General features: G+C 39.9%; 1 protein-coding gene across 2 annotated transcripts in view; it reads left to right on the top strand.

The window, feature by feature from the left end:
- DRD2 (dopamine receptor D2) overlaps positions 1-21,247 on the top strand; it is a 94,801-nt gene extending 73,554 nt beyond the window's left edge. For both annotated transcript variants that reach the window (XM_069949045.1, XM_069949046.1), the window contains 4 exons: positions 2,109-2,290; positions 3,772-3,858; positions 17,980-18,316; positions 18,961-21,247. In XM_069949045.1, the coding sequence (XP_069805146.1) occupies positions 2,109-2,290; positions 3,772-3,858; positions 17,980-18,316; positions 18,961-19,154 (800 nt within the window). In that variant the 3' untranslated portion in view covers positions 19,155-21,247. The remainder of the gene's footprint in view (positions 1-2,108; positions 2,291-3,771; positions 3,859-17,979; positions 18,317-18,960) is intronic.
- Positions 21,248-21,993: the final 746 nt, after the last annotated feature.

The following is a 21,993-nucleotide window of genomic DNA, read 5'->3' as shown; positions in this document are numbered from 1 at the left end:
TGGAGGCGGCTTAAAACACGCAAGAGGACATGAGGGGGGAATGTGGACTGGTTAGTATAGATTTGTTAAGGTTTGGTTCGCAAAGTTTGTGAATTTTGCAGTAAGAATTTGCAAGCAATGAAATATGCAGCTGAGTGGTCACGCCTAAATTGATCATCTGGATATGTAGATTTATATATATATATATATTTTGCAGCCTGACCCACAGATTCCACTGAGACATCATGTGGTCCTCTGCTTGTAACTCTGAACACACAACCCGCTCAGCCAATAACTGGACTCGACAGTGTCCCTTCTCAGTCAGTGATTGGCTGAATGAGTTGTCATTGTCAGGAGGAGTTTATTTAAAAATAGCAATCAGGGCGACAAGTGGCGGACCAGATGATGTCATGTTTTCCAGGCTCCTCGAAAGTTAAGGATTGCTTTTTTACACTTTTTTTTTTTATTGTGGCCCATGCAACATATAAAATGAATTACATAGCCAGATAACCCCTTTGATATTACTTAGTTTAAATAAAAACTTTTACTGGTTTCATGCTACGTGAACCATAGGAAGCTTAAAACACTAACAGGATCCCTTACCATGGTGATCTATGATTCACTCTGAATGAATGAGAGAAGTTTCAGAGAAGTCATAATTGTAATGGTTAGGAAAAGGGCTCTTAGTTAACAGGGTGTTCCTAGGAGGCTGGATTGGTAGTAATCTTAAAATATTCAATTATGGAGAGATCTGGCCAACCACCCCAATGACTTGGACCTCTGATCTCAACCAAATTTACAACTGTGATATTATTATATCTCCAAAATGGCAAGGCTCTTCAAAGTAAATTGTATTTCACTGTGCTGTGGAAAAGGAGCCTGTCAGTGTTACATACTGCCCTTGGTTCAAGCAGCAGGAAACTAGTGATAGGTTTCCTTTAAGGCTATGTTCACACTGCGAATCGCGAATATACGCACGTAGTTTTGAGATTGATGCATACGCTTGAAAGTATACCATATACGCTCGCACAATGCACACTACGTATACGGCGCCATGAAAAATGAACACGACCATTGTTTGAGGACGGAAATGTTGAAACTCACGGCCATGGATTTCCATGCGGTCCCGTACGAAAAAGTTATTTCAGGCAAATTGAACTTGATTTTTCGATTCAAAAGGTTCTGTGAGTTTTGTTGGGCTGGGCGAAGATTTCCAAGTAAATGACCTGTTTCAGATCGCTTCGAAACAAGCTAGGGAAGCATAACTCTACTACCTTCGTATGTTCGCGGTTCGTACGCATCCGGCCGCATGTCTGTTTTTCCCACGCCCGTAGTTTCAGCCGCACATGTACGGCAGCGTACGAAATGCAGCCGGACTCGTATGCAGTGTGAACATAGCCTTAGGCTGTATTTAAAGGGGTTGTCCGGCGAAAAAAAATTATTCACAGAATAACACACATTACAAAGTTATACAACTTTGTAATGTATGTTATGTCTGTGAATGGCCCCCTTCCCCGTGTTTCCCCCCACCCACGCTAGACCCGGAAGTGTGGTGCATTATACTCACCGCATGTCGTGTCGTCCACGGTCTCCGATCGTCAGCAGTGACGTCTTCTTCGGGAGCTTGGCGGATCTTCCCGAGTGCCGGCCACCCTCTGCAGCGTCATCCGAAGCTCAGCCGCGATTGGCTGAGCATAACTGTGCTCAGCCAATCGCGGCTGAGCGGCTGATGACGCGGCCACGTCATCAGCTGCTCAGCCGCGATTGGCTGAGCACAGTTATGCTCAGCCAATCGCGGCTGAGCTTCGGATGACGCTGCAGAGGGCGGCCGGCACTCGGGAAGATCCGCCAAGCTCCCGAAGAAGACGTCACTGCTGACGATCGGAGACCGTGGTCGGCACGCGACAGGTAATGTATAGCGCACCACACTTCCGGGTACACGGGTGGGGGTGGTGGGACACGGGGAAGGGGGCCATTCACAGACATAACATACATTACAAAGTTGTATAACTTTGTAATGTGTGTTATTCTGTGAATAATTTTTTTTCGCCGGACAACCCCTTTAAGGAACAGGGTGTGAATGAGATCAGTTGTAAAGTATTATTCTGTTCCAATCTTTTTTGTTCCAGCTTCTAATGAGTGCCTCATTGAAAACCCTGCATTTGTCATCTACTCCTCTGTTGTATCCTTCTATGTCCCCTTTATTGTCACACTCCTCGTGTATGTCCAGATTTATATAGTTCTAAGAAAGAGGAGGAAAAGGGTGAACACTAAGCGCAACAGTCGGGGTGTGGATGCAGAGACCCACAAGGTAAGTTAGATTTCAATTTTTGGGTGAATACTCAAAACAGTCAGATTAAAAAAGTTGCATCCAAAAAATATTCACCTGTCGAATACTGGTTCATAAATAGAACAATAGAACAAATAGATTCAATTATTCACTTAAAAATAGGCGCAAAGCCCTTTACTAAGAGTATCAAGAGTTGACCCAGAATTGTCTTTTGGGGGTCCATACTTACATATGACTATTCACTGATCGTGTTAATTTAAAGGGTTAACTTTACAAAATTGATGGCCCATCTTGAAGTGTTTTTTTTTTTTCTGTATTATGGCTTCAATGCCTGCACCATCACTCTGACTTAGTGGATGGTTCACAAGAACGACCTGCAAATTGTGATGCACCATTACAATTTTTGATGAGAAGGGGTTAACATTCTATTGTGTAAAACAATTTTATGCTCATATACATAATCTTACTTATCTTTACACCAGAAACCCCCCCCCCCCCTGTCGCTTTGTCTCAATATTCATGAAGCACTCCAGATTTCGAATGTCTTTGTTATATTCTTAACTAAGCTATGACAGCTATGACAGATTCAATTCTAATATGATCACAGCAAATATGACTTGGCCTGGATTACTCTTTGAATTCTATTCATTCATATACATTCATATCACAATTGAGACAACTAGGTTTCTGCTGCATGACCAGGGTGAGATTATACACAAAAAGCCTTGGTAATTGTGATCTGAGACCCTACATTAAGGGAGAGTGAAGATACTAGCTGTGCATATATGTGTCTTTTCTTGCAACTAGTTAAGTAGTTTAACATTACATGGGGGATGGCTTTAAAACAAAAAACAAAACATATTGCTTGGCTTCACTGTTGAAAGTGTTTTTGGGGCATTGAGATAGCTGTATTAAAGTGATTGTCCAGGCAAAAGCAAAAAATGTGTTCCAGAGGTGGGGTGGTATGAAAATATACAGTACTTACCTCCTCCGGTCCCACACAGCTGCCACATCAATGATCCTTGTCACTTGCTCTTCTCCTCTTCTTCCAGGTTCTATGTCATCCAGTCCTTACAGGGCCTGCCTTCTCAGCCAATCATCAACCGAAGCAGGACACCACTGCACACTGATTGGCTGAGTAGTCATGTTCTAAAGTATGCAGAAGAAGGGGAGACCAGTGGAAGACCAGGAGCAAGAGTTCAGTAGCAGAGGGGGACTGGAGGAGGTGAGTATAGCATGTTTATTATTTTATACCACCCCCACTGCTGGAGAATTTTTCTTTAGTTTTTGTCTGGATAACCCCTTTAATGCTTTGTATGATAGATATACCCACAGCACAATTCAATATATTTTCTTTAATACACTATAAAACCTAGGTATCGTGTAATCTTTGGTTTAACAACAGTCATTTAGTTGATCATGTGCTCTTAAAGAAAGACTCAGCCAGCATGGCTAGATGTTGTTCTTACCCTGTGTATGAACTTTGTTACTTTGTTTCATAGGACAAATGTACTCATCCAGAAGATGTGAAGCTGTGCGCTGTCTTTGTTAAATCCAATGGGAGCTTCCCGACTAATAAAAAGAAGGTGGTAAGTATTATAACAACAAGCTATGTTTAGAACAAAATCTTTTCAAGGCAACCATTACCATATAGTAACTGAGCATTCAACAACAGCTGTTAGGAAAAGTAGAGAGAAAAAGGTAACACTCTGTTCTGTATAGGCAAAGAATACAAGATGTATCTGAGGGAAAGTACTGTGCTTGGAAGCTCTAATTGTATAAAATGATCACGTAAGGGGAGAATACTGTTATAGCACAATGATAGATGTGAAGAATGACATTATAATAGAAAAATGAAAACTTTACAGGCAATTAGTCAAGCTAATTTCTTTGAAAAGCTGACCGTGTAGGGAAGTTTCAGGGCTTTATAATGAGAAATGGTGGATATCATGTATGAAAGTTGCAGGGTTATATAATGAGAAATGGTCAATATCATTAAGTTACACTGTGATACGATAAATTTAAAAGTATAAATACTGTATGTAGACAAAAATATTCTCACACCTACACATTACACCTTTGGGAGTTTTCTATGTTAAATTCGAAGGCAATGAAGTTGCTTCCCCTCTTGCAATTATAACCACCTTTACCCACAAAACACTACCCCATAACATTATTCATTCTCTTCTTCCTTGCACAGTGCCGTATGGAAAGTAATGTATTCCTGGTAGGGATGGTCCGAACCGAGTTCGGTTCGGGTTCGTACAAACCCGAACTCCCGGTAATGACTCCCGCTGTCTGCCCGCTCCGTGCAGCCGACGGATCCAGCGGGAGGACCGCCTGGAAAACTGGGATACAGCCATAGCCATAGGCTGTATCCCAGTTTTCCAGGCGGTCCTCCCGCTGGATCCACCCGCTCCACGGAGTGGGCAGACAGCGGGAATCTGATGCCGAGCGTTCGGGTTCAGACCATCCCTAATTCCTGGCATTCATCAAACCTAGGGTGATTCATCTCTTCATATAATAGGTTTCCACTGCTCCAGGGTCTAGTGCAGGCATGTCAAACTCTGGCCCGCGGGCTAAAACTGGCCCGTAGGCCTAATTTTTTTTTGACCCGCTGAGTTGAGCTTCCAAAGTCGCAGCGGATTATAATATGGGTCGTCTGAATGGCCGCTTCAACCACCCATATTATAATCTTCTAGGCTGCAAGCAGTTTTAAGTGGGTTGTCTCCCAGTGCAGGCAGCATGGGTACATCATAACACATGTCTTGCGTCGGGTGCCTCTTGAAGAGCTGGGAAACTGTAGTGTGGGAACCAGAAATGTAAGTCCAGCCTAGTCTCCTGGTGAGGGCACTAAAAGGGCAGTAATTAACAACTATAGGGGGAGTTGGGTACTATATGGGGAACTATTGTAAGGACTGGTTACTATATGGGCAACTATTTTAAGGGCTGATTACTATATGGAGCACTATTGTGAGGACTGGCTACTATGTGGTTGTACTATTAGAAGGGCTGGCTACTAGGTGAGATGCTATAGGAAGGGCTGACTACTATATGGAGAACTATTGTTGAGCTAACTGATATATTGGTCACAATTGGGGGAGCTGGCTACTATGTAGGACACTATTGGGATGGCTGTTTCAACAGTGCCAGGAACACCCCAAGCTGTTTAATAAATTTCAAGGTTGGCCAACTTCTTTTTCAATTTTGGCCCACTCTGTATTTGAGCTTGACACCCCTGGTCTAGTGGTAGTGTGTTTTGTACCACTCCTGCCTACACTTGGCACTGTGATTAGTGATTCCTATGAATCTCTCAACAGGGTTCAGTTTTTGGACTGATTTTATTGCTAGATGAGGTTTGGAGCTACTGTGTCAACTTAGCCTTGATGACTTTTATACCATGCTTGTTACCTTTGTGGCTGTGGTTTCTAAATTCTTTTAATTTTCAATAGTATTTCTCACAGTTGACTATTAGTAAATGTGTAGGCCTGTTGTCATTATGGGTATTTTATATGGCATCTAGAACCTCCTCCCTTAAATTTCAAATTTCTGCATTATTTTTACTGGTGGCATCAGGGGATCCAGGAAGGGAAGCTAAAACTCTGCAGGAGCAGACTGCACAGGGGGAAACAGAAGTGCATTACTGTCTTTAAAAACAATACATATTTTTGTACCTATTTGGAGTACAACATCAAAAGGTTAGTGCGTATGCACCTTTTGTACTTTTGTTCAAATTTTTAGCACTCCTTTTTTTGGCGTTTCTCGTATCCTATTTTACATGGTATATTTCCTTGTTGTCTGTGGCCCTGTTGAATTATGGTTCTCAAATGTTTTGCATTGCATAACCCAATTTCTCCATGGATTTTGTATCTCACTGTAACGCCTTGAGTAGTGGATCCACTGGATCGTCACCAGCGATAGCACTAACCTCACCAGGGAGCGGAGTCTAAGGGGCCGCTGGTTTTCACCAGAGCCCGCCGCAAGGCGGGATGGACTTGCTGCGGCAGGCGACCCCCAGGTCGCTACCCCTGGCTTGGTTGCTAATGACGGCAGGCGAGGCGTGGCAGGAGCAGTAGGCAGGAGATTGGCCCTTTAAACCTGAGACAGCCGGCGTGCGCGTGCCCTAGGAGGCGGGGACGCGCGCGCCGGCCGGCACAGTGAGAGACAGGAGCGGAGAAGAGGTGAGGCGCCCCCAGGGGCCGAACTAGCAGCAGCGCCGGGTCCCTGCACAAGGAGCCCGGCGGCTGCATGGGGCAGGAGGAGGTTGTGGCGGCGGCCCGGAGCACGGGGCGCCGCCGCGGCTGTGACACTCACTCTATCAGTAATAGGTTTTATATAGCAATGCATGGCTATGCTTAATATTACATCCCTTTTCTTTTCTATCTGAAATCCCTTAACCACCATTCTCCCTTGCCCTTCATCTCATATAGCAAAGCTTCAATACAAATTGAAAGGAAAAGTACAAAATAGATGAGGAACAAAAATAAATAACACAGAAATAGTATAGTGAGAAAAATAAAATAAATAAATGGCAGTGGTGGAGTTATTGCCAGGATAATCATCTTTTACCAGTAGCCACAAGGCATCTTGCATGAAGTAATTGTGATCCACATTGTGACCTCCCAGTGGAATTTGGTGTATTAAAATCTATTGTTAAATTGAATCTGCTGGTGACAAATAAATTGACTACAGATGGAAAACCTTTGGGGAAACTCATGTCAACTAAAATAAAACCTTTGGAGAAACCCATGTCTGGTAAAGTATGAATTGAAGAGTAAGGCCTGAATACAAAATAAGGAATTTTTCTAGCTACACTAGATCATAACAGAAGCCAAGACCGATATGGCAAATCCATTATATAATGAAACCTAGCAGATTGTGATGCATCCCATTGACTTAAAATGGGTTCAAAAGGTTGATTTTCAGGAAATACTGGCATAGATGACAATTTTTGTTATATAGAACAATGGGAACTTAATAGAATGGACCAGAACACGAGTGCAAACATTTCTTGAATCTAGTGCAGTGACATGGATAATTGAAATCCCTCAAGAACATTATCAAAGACATAATTCCCTAGCAATAGTAATTTTGAAGCTTGAGGGTTAACAAATGTACAAAGGGATTGGTATATGCATTATTTTCAAAGACCCTGTATATGAACTTCAGTGTCTAATTAACCAATGCAATGATATATAACAGTGAACCTACTCTTATATTCTTCGCATTTGTCAAATGAAAGTCGAAGACCTCAAGCGGTAAGAGCTTTCTATAAAGGACACACATCAAACATTAAAACTGACGTCAACCATTTAACAGCCTGGGTCAATGAACTAAGTCATTGTCTTGGAGACGTTTAGGAGAAGCTCAAGGATGATGCTGCTGCTTTTATTTCAACACAATAGAGTTTGACCAAGAAATTTAAACTTTAATTTTTTTTTATTATTGACATGTAATTCTCATACTCATGTTTTATCTTCTTTAAAAAAAAAAAAAAAAGACTGATAGTTCTGCACAAAATAGATGTTTTGCATTTCTGGATGCGGCCATAGTAGGGATTTATTGCTATCTGGTTCAGTGTATTAGCATGGCAGCAATTGTTCAAAAATTATATATTATTAGTAGTGATGAGCGAGCACGCTCGTCCGAGCTTGGTACTCGTTCGAACATTAGGGTACTCAATGGTAGTCGTTATTCGGGTTTAAGTTCGATAAAACAGCTAAATAATTGTTTGTTTAGCTGTTTTAATAAAGTTTCAGCTCCCTGGGAAAGAAGGGAATCAGTAATACAGGGATCGGCATTACCGGGGTTAGCGATCCTCTGCAATAATGCCGATCCCTGTATTGGTTACTATATTTAATTAATAAAACAAAGTTTCCTTCTAATAAAGCTATTTTCGTTTTTCAATGGTTTAATTAAAACAAATCCATACCTGTGCAATTAAATATACTGTTAAAATAATGTAATGTAATAATTAATATTTTACTTTAATTAAAAAATCAAATGTTTCATCTAATTATGCTATCACAATAGCATTATTAGAAGAAACATTTTGATTCATATGTGCACTCAGCTGAGCACACATATAAAGAAGGGGTCCTGGGCACAGTGACTTCATTGTGCCGCGGACGGGGGAAGAGACAAGATCGAGACATCGGAGGGTGAGTATAAAGCTCTCCCCACCCCCTCCCCTACACTGCACCCATCCCAGCAAGGAAGGGGGTCATTTAACCCCTCCCTTGCTGGTATGGGTGCAGTATGACATTAGTCTGGCCCCATGGGGATAAGGGGGATGCAATGCATCCTCCCTTAACCCCTTGGGTGCCAGACTGTAAGCAGCCATCTGTAAAAATGCTGCATACTGTAAGGTGCTCCTAAACTGGGCGGCAGCAGGCTGGTAATATTTAAACTGGGCAGGGCCTAAACCAATGACCCTTCCCACCCTTGTGTTACCAGGCTGCTGTTGCTTGGTTTTTAACCTGGCTGTTTATGAAAATAGGAGGGACCCTACTCCTTTAAAATAATAATAATAATAATAATAATAATAATTAAAAAAAACGCATAGATTCCCCTCTATTTTTTATAACCAGCCAGGTTAAAAACCAAGCAACAGCAGCCTGGTAACACCAGGGTGGGAAGAGCCATTGGTTTAGGCCCTTCCCAGCCTAAATATTACCAGCCTGCTGCCACCCAGTCCAGGAGCGCCAATTTTGATGCTCCGGGACCACTGGCACTCGGCTCTTCCCAGTACCCCTGGTGGCATTGGGTACTGGGGTAATAATGGGGGGGTTAGTGTTAGCCATTTTATACCGGCTAACACTAAGCCCTGACATACTAATGGATTCTGTCTATTAGACGGCTTCCACTACTAAGTCTATAAAGAAAAGAAATAAAGACAAGACACATTTTTTTATTCAAATAAAAACACCCCCACACCCCTCATTGACCATTTTATTTAAAAAAAAAAATCCAAACAACCGCTGGTCATCGATGTAGTCCAGCAAATCCGACGTAATTCACAGGATACCGATATCTGAAAAACAAAAAGAGAGAAACACACAAAAAACACACAAACAGGAGCACAACACCCATCATTGTGAGCGGTGTTGTGCACCTTACAGTATGCAGCATCTTTACAGATCGCTGCTTACAGTCTGGCACCCAAGGGGTTAAGAGAGGATGCATTGCATCCCCCTTAACCCCTTAGGGGACAGACTGATGTCATACTGCACCCATACCAGCAAGGAAGGGGTTAAGTGACCCCCCTTCCTTGCTGGGATGGGTGCAGTGCAGGGGAAGGGGCGGGAAGAGCTTTATACTCACCCTCCGATGTCTCGATCTTGTCTCTTCCCCCGTCCGCGGCACAATTAAGTCACTGTGTCGGGGACCCGCTCTTTATATGTGCGCTCTGTTTTAACTAAAGTAAAGATTTAATTATTACAGTGAGCTCTATTACGGGCAATATGAACCAGCTTTAATAGAGCTTCCTGTAATAGTTATTATAATAAATTAATAAAACACGTTTTCGTTCTAAAAAAGTTATTTTTGTTGTTCAATAGTTTAATTAAAACGAATCCATACTTTTGCAATTAAATATATTGTGTATGTATATATATATATATATATATATATATATATATATATATATATATATATATATATTCATATTTATGTATATATTTACACATATATATATATATATATATATATATATATATATATATATATAGTTATTTTAACAGTATATTTAATTGCCCAAGTATGGATTCGTTTTAATTAAACTATTGAACAACGAAAATAACTTTTTTAGAACGAAACTTTGTTTTATTAATTAAATATATTAACCAATACAGGGATCTGCATTATTGCAGAGGATCGCTAACCCGGGTAATGCCGATCCCTGTATTACTGCTGTTTCCTGTCCATTACTTTTGGTGTTTGCCAGTGACTTTAATGGAGTTCGTTGCTCGAAACGAGCACCCAAATATTGGGAAATACTCGTCTCGAGTAACGAGCACCCGAGCATTTTAGTACTCGCTCATCACTAATTATTACAATTACAATTTCACAGTGTATAAAACCAGTAGATTGTCAATTATTCTATTTTATATAAAGATGATGTATTGCAAGGATATGACATAACTCCATAATCAGTAGGGGTCAAACCTTTGAGACCTTCAATGCTTATAAAAATGAAGTTAATGCGGTACTGATGGAACAGTGTCACCTTCTGAGAATTTACTTGAGACAGAAAGGACAGAAAGGTGTGGCCATTTAATTCACCCACACCACCATCCCTACCTCCCTGTAGTTTCCATCCAGACATCCAGTCCCTTAGCTTTCATATGGCACAGGAAAAATTCAGTAGGGGAGTATAGTCATACAAACAGGAGTAGAATCAGAAACCACTAATAGGAAGTAAGAGTCTAAGCCAGAAATAAGAACTATTAGATAATGTAAGGGATAATATCAGCAGGAAGAGACAAACTTAAAAAAATAAATAAAAACAACAACAACAACAACAACCAAAGGGTCAGAACCATAGCGAGCGCTTAAATTTAAGGAGACATCCGGCAATTTTTTTTTTTTATTAAAGTATTGTATAGCCCCCGGAAAATTATACAAATCACCAATATACACTTCCCTTCCTTGATAAAATCGACCCGACTCCCAGAGCTGTGCGGACTGTGGCTGCTGGAGAGGATGATGGCATCTCTGCTCAGTGTCCCTCCAGTGCCCTGTGTCCCTCAGTGTCCCCCTGCCATCATCCTCTCCAGCAGCCACAGCCCGCACAGCTCTGGGAGTCGGGTCGTGACATCACCATTTTATCCAGGTAGTGAAGCCTTGATGCAGCAGTAAGTGCAGGGAAAAAAGCACTTTATAAGCATTTGCCGTAATAAGTATATATTGGTGATTTGTATAACTTTTGGGGGCCATACAATACTCTAATAACACCGCCGGACTTCTTCTATGACACCCATGGTGATCTCTTGCTTGGCACTTACACTACGCAGTGCATGTAATTTGTCTCCGTTTATTGTGAAGCAGTTGAGATGGGTAACTGTAGCTCAGCTCCTATTCACTTGAACTGGAGATGAGCTGCAGTTGTAGGTCACCCCCACTACACAGTGAACGAAACCAACTGTGGATATCCTGCGGATAGCTCATGAGTACACAAACACGCATACACTTTACCCTCACCATTTTAAATAAATATCTACATATATTTATGGGACTGGAATTTTTCTTACACAATATATTACAGGATTCTTGTATTTGTTCATAGTGTTGAATTTTGCAACATATATTGAAGGTTAGTGATCATTTAAGTTATGGCATTTGAAAATCTAGAATGTTTGCATAAAAGAGTTCAAGGTCATATAGGGAAATTTATCATTAATAGCAGGAGTAGAGTCCATAAAATCACAGCTATTTTCTCCATTCACTAGACAAAGTATTTTTCTGGTCTGACTTATACTACATAGATCATCATGTTCATCATTATTAATATTTAACTTTTGCATTTTACAACACATATAACACCAATGCTTTCATCTTGTGCCGTTTCAGTCGGCGCAGGGTAACTGATTTCCGTGCTGCATGTTCAAAATGAATTTTCCCATCTCGGAAATGCCTTATTTTGTGTAATTTTGTTCCCTTAGACTGCTTCATTTCATTATTTATTTTTTCATATTTCTTAATCAGTTTAACATATTTGAAGTCAACAGTGAATAATTCCGCCTCCAGGAAAATGTTTGGAGACTTAATAACAAATTTGACATTTTACTTTTAAAATTTTGAATAAGTGATCAGAATTTCCTTTTCGGTGAACAACTTTGTATGCATGGAATACTAAGTAAGGATTTGAAGTGATTGAATATTGAAAAATTATCTTTCTCACTGAGTCTCCAGGATGAAAAACAGCTCAATTTTCGGCAGGTTTTTTAATCTGGAAAATTAATTCTTCATACATGAGCAAATATATTCTCTTCTCCATTGATTTTCTGATATACAAGAGAATCTCAAATATGCATAGTAGATTGTTCCATATACCGTCATCTGAACTCTTTCCAGAGGTGCAAAGAGACGGATGTATCCATTCTTAAAGGAGTTATCCAGAAATAGAAAAGCATTATCACTTTCTTCCAGAGACAGCACCACTCTTGTCTCCAGTTCAGGTGTGGTTTGCAATTAAGCTCCATTCACTTCAATGGAACTCAGTTGCAAACCCCTTCCAAACTGGAGACAAGAGGAGAGATAAGCAAACCTCAAGCATGCTCAAGTTCATCCAAACCCGAGCATTCAGCATTTGATTAGCTGAGGCTGCTGAAGTTGGATAAAGCTCTAAGGTTATCTGGAAAACATGGATACAGCCAATGACTATATCCATGTTTTCGACGTAGCCTTAGGGCTTTATCCAACTTCAGCAGCCACCGCTAATCAAATGCTGAACGCTCGGGCTCAGATAACCTCAAACATGCTCGAGGTTCGCTCATCTCTAGACAAGTTATTGTGTCTCTGAAAGAAAGTGGCCATGTTTTTCTAACCCCTTAACGCTAAACTCAACATGTACTGAGATGACACACTATCATTAACTGTAAATGATGTTTGTCTATGTACAGACACCAACCACTGTTATCTAAATGAAGCAATGTTTTCTGATAGCATGTGGCCCTATTTATGTCAAATTAGGGATTGTGTGTTTAATTAGGGAATGTACTGTATGTGTTGACATTTTGTATCTTATGGGCAAAGCACTATAATATCATTCAAAGCATACTGTGCCTGCTCTGACCTTGACCAGTTAGGAAAACAAGCTGGGAGAAGTCCACGTGCTTCGTATTCTCTCCCTGCTCTATGTTATGTGACCTAGGTGGCTGCATAATTCAAGTCTATGGGACTATTAAGGTTTGTGAGAGGAGTGCATGGCAGCGCGGTCATCTCCCCACGCGGTCATTTTCTCACGCATTCTCCCGATTGGTTGCAGTCTGAACACTCAAATCCTGATTGATCACACTTTTTGACATGTCTCTGTGGCATCTCAAAAGTTTTTTTCTAATGACAAGTACTCTTATGAGCAGTCAAGTCATATCCATAGTCCATCTCGGGTAGTAGTTGTCTAATGGTGATCTCCACCCATATCTTGTTGTTAATTACATAATCCTTAAGGGCAACAAATCACTGATTTCATTGCTTTTTCATTGTTCTAATCCCTTGTAGACAGGCCGCCATCCACGCACCCCTTGCTGCCAAATAGTCGGCCTGTGTAATAGCCCAATAAACGAGTGTTGATCTAGCAGATTGGTGCTTATTTACAGTTTTCATAGGACTTATAGGACCCTAAGGCTTATGACACCAATTGTGGTGGTTCATATTACCCATCAGTTGGTATAACCGAGTACATAGTCTTTACATTCTTTGTATAGTATAATATTTTACACTTAACATTATTTTAGGTAGGATTTATAAGCACATAATATATAACACAAACCATAGAGCACATAGTTATTCACAGTCATCCTTGATAAAGACCTTGGTGAATATTTTCCATCTGAATTATCCATGTGCCTTAGGGTGCCTCATGACCACAAATAGCCATTGAACAGATCGATGGTGCAAGCTCCTTAACCCCTCTGCTATTGCCTCAATGCAAAATGTAATATAATATAAATTGTTAAAAAGCTTTGGCGATAATATTAGAGCACTGAGCAGCAAAAAGCATTGAATAAATATTATGAAGCATTTTTTCACATTTAAATTTCTCTATTGATATTTTTCTCCAAATTACTTGCAGATGGAATACACATCAATAAAGCAGGTCATATTCTACTGAACTGAAGTTTTCTTGCCAAGAGCAAAGCAGTGCGACTAAATCTGTATTCATTCCAGTCAGTTGACTATATCATTCATGAACCTCATTATGGGAAAATTTGTCACTCCTCCAGAATTGCTACACATTAATAATGTAGGTTTAGGTTAGCTGTCTCTATGCATGGTACCTGACAACATTAGATTATTGTCATGATATATTTATAGTGCTCATCAGAGTTTCTAAATCATAATCTTCTCATTACACCTTATTTATTACATGCTATTTCTACATTTGACATTTATCTGATTACACTGGAAAACAAAGACTTTGCTTCCTGAAAACCTTTAGTTTTATGTAATGTAATTTTAACTGATGCTCGTTAAAATAATTTTTTCCCCATATTTACAGGCTGTTCATGTATTGTTCACAATTTATATGCTGTGGATAGGATGCAGTCCATGGATTGTAAGGGGTTAAGTAGTGATGCAGTAGCATCACTACTAACCCTCTGGGGCTGAACAGCAAGGAGGGGTGCATAGTGCACCCCTCCTTACAGTACAGGAGCAAAGAATCACCTCATTAAGCTGGCATTCCCTGCGCTACAGGGTTTTCCACCCAGAAGCAGAAAGCTTCTGCTTCTGAGTGGGATATTTAAAATCCCACACAGAAGTTACAGTCTGGCTCCCAGGGAACTGCAAAGAAGTGGTTAAGTGCCCCCTTTCTTGCTAGGGCAGATGCAGTGAGCTTTCTATGGGGAGGGGATTTGATGGTAGGGGCCGTTGGTTACCTGCTGCTTCCTCCACAGTTGCTAGCAGTCCCCATCATTACCCCAGTACCCAATGGCACCAGAGATACTGGGAAGAGCCGGGTGCCAGTAGTCGTGGAGCTTAAAAAATTGGCGTTCCTGGACGGTAGTAGGCTGGTATTATTAGGCTGGGGAGGGCCAAAATAATTGGCCCTTCCCATTCTGGTACTACTAGGCTGCTGTTGCTTGGTTTTAAATCTGGCTGGTTATGGAAATGGAGGGGGGATCCTATGCATTTTTTATTTCTTTATTTAAAAAAACGCATAGGATCCCCCTCTTTCCATAACCAACCAGGTTAAAAACCAAGCAGCAGCAGACTAGTAGTACCAGGGTGGGAAGGGCCGTTTATTTTGGCCCTCCCCAGCCTAATAATACCAGCCTGCTGCTGCCCAGTCCAGAAGTGCCTATTTTGACGCTCCGGGACTACTGGCACCTGGCTCTTCCCAGTACCCCTGGTGGCATTGGGTACTGGGGAAATAAAGGGGGTTTAATGTTAGCCTTTTTATACTGGCTAACACTATGCCCCGACTTAGTAACGAATTCCGTCAATTAGATTCCTTCCACTACTAAGCCTGTAAAGTAATGAAAGAAAACACAACACACCTAGAATTTTTTTTATTAAAAAAAAAAAAAAAAAACACTCCCACACCCCTTGCTGACCATTTTATTGAACATTAAAATCCGCTGGTCATCGACGTAGTCCAAACAAATCCGATGTAATCCTCTGAATGCGTTCGGAGCTGCACGCTCCAATGTGTGATCTGACAGGGTTTTCTGTAGACACTATTTATTGAATAGCGGCTGCAGAAAACTAACATGTCAGTTTCTCACTGCATAACTAGAGATCCTGGCTGGAGTGTATGCTCTGTGTATACACTCCGGCCAAGATTCCCCCAGCCTTAAGCACAATGTAAGTTCCGCACTAATCACGGGCATTGCAAAATTGGCTGTGATAAGTACAGAACTTACGTTGTGTGGACATCGCCTTGGGTGAGTGGGGGCTGATTCTGGCAACAGCAGTTTTACTAGGTGAAAATGCTTTGATTTCTGGCTCCTGTACACACCCGATCAGCTATTGATGGCCTATCACCTGTAAATAGACCATCTATAAATTTCCTCCGGAAAACCCTTTTAACTGTAAGTTGTATAACATGGCAAAGAACAATACCATGGAACGGTTTTATAATACTATTGCTGAATAATTTCTGTATAAAAACTTTCTTTATTAACCCTTTAACACAATTCAGATTTTTTCATAGGGATATTTGTAGTATTCCCTTGATGGTGGAACCAAGTCCTTTCGGACAATTTTTATACATCAATCAATATTCTGATGTTAGTGCAGTTTTATAGTACCTGACGATTGTCAAGTTATAATACCCAGCTTAGTCAGTGCCTCGGGGATCCTGGGAGGTTTCAATCACTTATGTGAGCTGGACACATGCCTACTTCACATCATTTTCCCTACCCACTCTTCTAAGCAGGTTATATAGAGTTTATAACTCAGCAGGTATATATATATATATATATATATATATATATATATATATATATATATAAAGAGCACAGTAAACTGCACAGTCTGGGGAAGAAAGAATTTCTAAATGTGTCTTTTAAGCTAAGCAATATAAAGGAGTTCAAAGAGAAATGTAAAGGGTATTTGAAAAAAAGCATCAGTTTGATGATAAAGCAGCAGTCCTCCTGCACCGTAAAAGATTACATTAAAATCTACTATTGACATGGGAGAAATACAATAATAAACATTTGGATAACATTTGTTCTTATCAATAAATTATTTGTGCTCCTGAATTGATGGTCCATCTCTACTGCGTCTATTACGGACTATGGTAAGCGCTCACCTGCGCTTGGGATTTCATAGAGGATCAAGTGGCACGATAGGTCTGGATCGAGCCGTTCTGTCTTACAAATATTTGGATAAAACATTTGTATTGAAGAAAGTATCTAGTCCACATCAGACAGTTGACAATAACATGTTTACAACCCTGTAACTTGGGTAAATAATAAAAAAATGATTACTACAATACAATTGCAGAAATTATTTTCTATTAGATATATTTCAAATGTATTGGACACTGGTGACACATGCTTAAGACTTGTGGTACGTTGAGGAAGGAAGAATATTTGTTTAGAAACAGATAGGGGGGAATTTATCAAGATAGATGCATAGTAAGGGGATAGAAATGGTGCGGTAAATGGGGCTTTGGCATCAAACATATAAACATGTTGCTGATTTATCATTGTAATTATTGAATAATAATAATTATAAGGGAATAATTAGAAGGGAAAGAAGAAAATAGGATGGATAAAATAGATATACAATGGAAAGAATAACAATGGAAAAAAAATAAGAAAGACATTTTTCATGAGGAGACTACTAATGCTGCTTATGACAAATAGGCACATAAACATTTTCTTCTATTAAATCTTGGGGAATGTAAAAGATTACCCAGTTACGTACATTCCAAGATGACTACATATTGGACATCATTTACTAACAATGTGTCTCTCTCTATATATATATTTTTATAATTCATTTATATTGAATTTTTTAATATATATTTTACAAAAGTAACAAAACATAACATGAATTCAGACATTTAGTTCTGCAGTACAATGTGTTAATTTTAAGTCGTCTGTTTTTTTTTTGTTTTTTTTTTGCCTTACATTTATTCATGTGGCGCATGCTCTTAGTAAAACTGGAAGGTTTTTCACAACACAAAACTAAAACCCGACCATCTCGCCCCACTAGAAGTGGCTGGTTTTTACAATAGAAAACCAGTCAAAAATGATGGCTTGCCTAATAAATCTGTTGGCTGTGGTATGTTTTAAGGGACACACCATGGCACACCCACAACAAGCCCACTTTGTGTTTTTTTGGCCATAAATGATGGGTTTGTTGGAAAAATCACATATATATTATTATTATTATTATTATTATTATTATTATTATTATTATTATTATTATTATTATTATTTTTAACTGAGAATGACAGTTTAATTTCCCAGCCTATAAGACCTCTTATAATGAATATGTACTTACTGTTCTTTGTTGTATATTTAATTTTTATACAGGAGTCAGAGAACCATCAAGAAGAAATGGAGATGGAGATGATGTCAAGTACATCACCCCCAGAAAAGACAAAGCACAAGTCAGCTTCTCCAAACCACCAACAGCTAACGGTGCCAGCAGCATCAAACCAGTTCAACACTTCTGTCCCTTCTCCAGCAGATAGCCCATGTAAAGCCGAAAAGAATGGTCATCCAAAAGACAGTGCAAAGCCAGCAAAGGCTTTTGAAATCCAGTCAATGCCCAATGGTAAAACAAGGACCTCTCTTAAAACTTTGAGCAAAAGAAAGCTTTCACAACAAAAGGAGAAGAAAGCAACACAGATGTTAGCCATTGTACTTGGTGAGCCTTAAAATATATTATCCATAATAGTTTTTGTCTTAAAGCGAATTTACTTGATGGTACAGTACATTCGCTTTAAGTTTTGCACATGAATAGAGCGGCACAGGGAAGCCGGTGCTGCGGTCCCTTTTTTGAATGACGGCCCGGTTCCCACACAGGGCGCCGGTCCGGGCTGAAGCACAGGAACTGTGCTGTCAATTGGAATCAATGGATCATAGAAGGGCGGGGGTTTTCTCCAACTAGGGGCAGACAGGCCCACCTCCAGTGCTTCAGGCCAGTCCGATGCTTGGTAATAGACCAGCGCTGTGCACGGGAATCGGGCTGAGGTTCAAAAAAGGGACTGCGGCACCAGCTGCCCTCTGCCAGCGCCATTCTCTATTAAGGTGCAAAACTGATGGTACATTCGCTTTAATTTTGCCTAAAATACCTCATATACATATTAGATGTGTTTAAGAAAGGGTTTGCTTTTACATGTCTCTACAAAATATTTTTTTTTTAATGTGAATGGAACAATTCAAAGGCAAATTTATCATGTTTGTATAGTAGTACATATTAAGTTCTTTGCTTTAATACACCAAATTAATAAAATGTATGTTTAATTTTTACTCAAATTTCTATTGATATGGTATCTTGTATTTACACAGGAGTCTTCATTGTCTGTTGGTTTCCTTTCTTCATAACCCACATCTTAAATATGCATTGCAACTGCTCAATCCCACCGGCCTTGTACAGCGCATTCACTTGGCTTGGATATGTCAACAGTGCAGTCAACCCTATTATTTATACCACATTTAATGTGGAATTCAGAAAGGCCTTTATAAAAATTCTTCACTGCTAGAAGACATGTTGGACGTTTTTTCATAGGCAACAATCACAGAAGTGGGGACTCCAAGGAAACCTTGCTTCCTTCATTGATGAGAGTCAATTCCCACTCATGTGCTCCCGTGTTATATATAATGCCTATGCTTCGTAAAGGGGAGCCTGGAAGACGTTCTGCTTCTATAGACCAGCACTAAGTTTTCAGCAATGGTGATGAATAATGGATTACTGGACCTTTATTGAACTATGTATATCACCAAGGCAGCTTTGGAAAGTGGTAAGATGAGCCTTAAGAGTACTAGACTTTGCCTTTCTAACTGCAGTCAAGATGAAGAAGAGGTGTTGGATTCAGCCATTAACGATAATGGAGTTAGATTATCAGGACTTTTACAGATGTCATTACATTCTCACCAAAGACACTCTCATTTTGTTAAACCCGATCTTTGCAATAGAAAAAAAGTGCTAAGTTAGCACCTGGAATTGGGAAATTAGGGCTGTTCCTTTAACATACTTAAGGACTATACATGGAATTGTAGGTCTATGGACTATCCCTTGTGATGGCCGCCTCCAGCTTTCTGGGTAACATTGTGATCAATGGAACATGAGGAACAATGCTAGGACAGCATTGTAGTAACAAACTGTAAATAAAGAATGATTCGAAAGAAGCCCAAGCCAAAAAATAAGAATATAAATATAAAATCTGTTTTGCATGGTGTGTGTCACATTTAGAATATATCATTATAAACACCATGACAAAATGAAAGCAAACAATAAACTACACACTAAGCAATTGTATGTGGACCTTCCGATGGTCAGATTCATGTATCTGGAGGTCCGGTATGCTGTACAATTAAATTCATGCAAAGCCACATAGTAATAAAAAATACAACATGTACAACATTGTGAGTATATAAGATATCAGTGCAAATATTATTATGCCTTTGGCTTGTGCTTGCTGCCAGTAGAACTGGTTAAAAATGTCTTTACGCGCTCCAGCTGAAAACTTACTTAATATATCGTGAAGCTGCATCACTTCATCCAGATAATTTGACAATTACTTTTCTATTGCCTTGTAAATTGAATGAGTTTGATAGCAGAATCACATCAAGCATGGTGCGTTCACTTGGGGTAAAGAGTAAAAGCAAAAATTGACTTACTAAAATAGGATATTGCACATGCAACTGTTCCCTGATGTACTATTTCTGAATTCTCCATTTCACGAGCAGAAACAATATTGATAATAAGGAGGAATGGGAAATTTAATCCCTGCAGCTGTTCTCTTCAGTGGTGTCAATGGACTATACACACCCCGAAAGACGGTGGAATTATGGAAATCATAGAATCGACAGACATGCTAATAACATGCAAATGGTAAGAAAAATGGAAACAAAATATTCAATGTTCTGCTACACTGAATGCGAGCATATCATCAAGATCCATTGCTGGCAGCAGTTGCATATTACAAATGCTGACCAATGATGACCCAGATGTTCTAGATGGGTCCAGAGATCCTGCATAGTGACATAGTGTCATGTTGAAAAACAGGTACACTTTTGTAATGTTCCCACGTAAAGGTCTCCTCAACACTGAAATTTCCCCACCAAAAAAGAGAAACCATAAGGCTGTGATACAGAGCAATGGAGGCTGGAATAAAGGTCTAGTTCTTTGAGCTGTCAGCATTAGTTCTGATGATCTGCATACCCAAGTGCAATTAGTGTGGCAGAACATTTCTCAGACCCAATATTACCCTAATTGATAGCCAGCTGTGTAACAGAGTGTATTTATGTATGTGGTGCTTGTACAAGATGCTGAAAAAATTTAGACACTTTGAACATTTTGTTTCCTTTTTTTATTATTTGCAAATCATTAACATGACCCTGTGATTTTTATAATTCTTTTGCTGTTTTTCTCTTGCCAATTTAAGTGTTGAGGTGTACAGGTGCCATATAAAGAGTTACATCAATTTAAAAGGCTTCTTCTTATTATAAAGAACCATAAACCACACCTGCTTTCTATGGATGCCACCAAGGACAACAGCCATTGGGACTTCCTTTTCCTTTCTTTGTGTGTCATCAATCTCATCTTCATGAGTGACTGCTATTGAGCCAATATAAGGGTTCACACTGAGGAATCCGGGCGGATCACCTGATGTGGATTCCGCCGCTCACCCCTGCTTACTGCCACGTGTACCCTGCCCTTGCCATAGACTCCATTCTATGGTCGGGCGGATTCCGCCATCCACCGAAAGAATTAGGTTCACAATGAGGAATCCACATGAAAAAGTGAGCGTTGGAATCCGCGGCGGTTGATCTGCCCGGATTCCTCAGTGTAAACCTTCCCTAAGCCTACGTTAACAGAAATCACACCACTCTTGTCCATTGGCTGTATCCGATATTCTTGTACTTTATCCCTATCTTAGTAAGAGGGGGGTTAACTGCAATACTAGACTCTAGTCTACTGACAAAAGTAGCTCTTTTTCTGGTAAAAGTCTGAAAATTTTTCCAATCTTATACAATTCCTTAGAGGAATCATTGTATATAAAGTTCCTTGTGAAACAAGTTTGATGGACATTTACTGTGCAACTCATAACATCAGGCTGGTAATACACAGCTAGAACCATGCTAGAAAGATTTAATGTGCATTCTTATAGATAATCGATTGTATTAGTTGTTAAAAAGACAAATCAAGAAGCCAGCTGGACATTTTCATAATAAAGGTGGATCCCTAGTCACAGCCGATGAAGCCCAAACCGCTCTAAATTGAAAGGGTGGAAGTTATTTGGTTGCACATGTCTTTATATTCAATGTCAGATTCAAATACAGTTTTATTATCATTATTATTATTATTATTTAAAAAAA

This window comes from Dendropsophus ebraccatus, chromosome 12 (genome assembly GCF_027789765.1).
Source record: "Dendropsophus ebraccatus isolate aDenEbr1 chromosome 12, aDenEbr1.pat, whole genome shotgun sequence".
In the NCBI taxonomy this organism is placed as follows: Eukaryota; Metazoa; Chordata; class Amphibia; order Anura; family Hylidae; genus Dendropsophus; species Dendropsophus ebraccatus.
The sequence above is the reverse complement of the archived record's forward strand: the minus strand, read 5'-3'. Positions and strand labels throughout refer to the sequence as shown.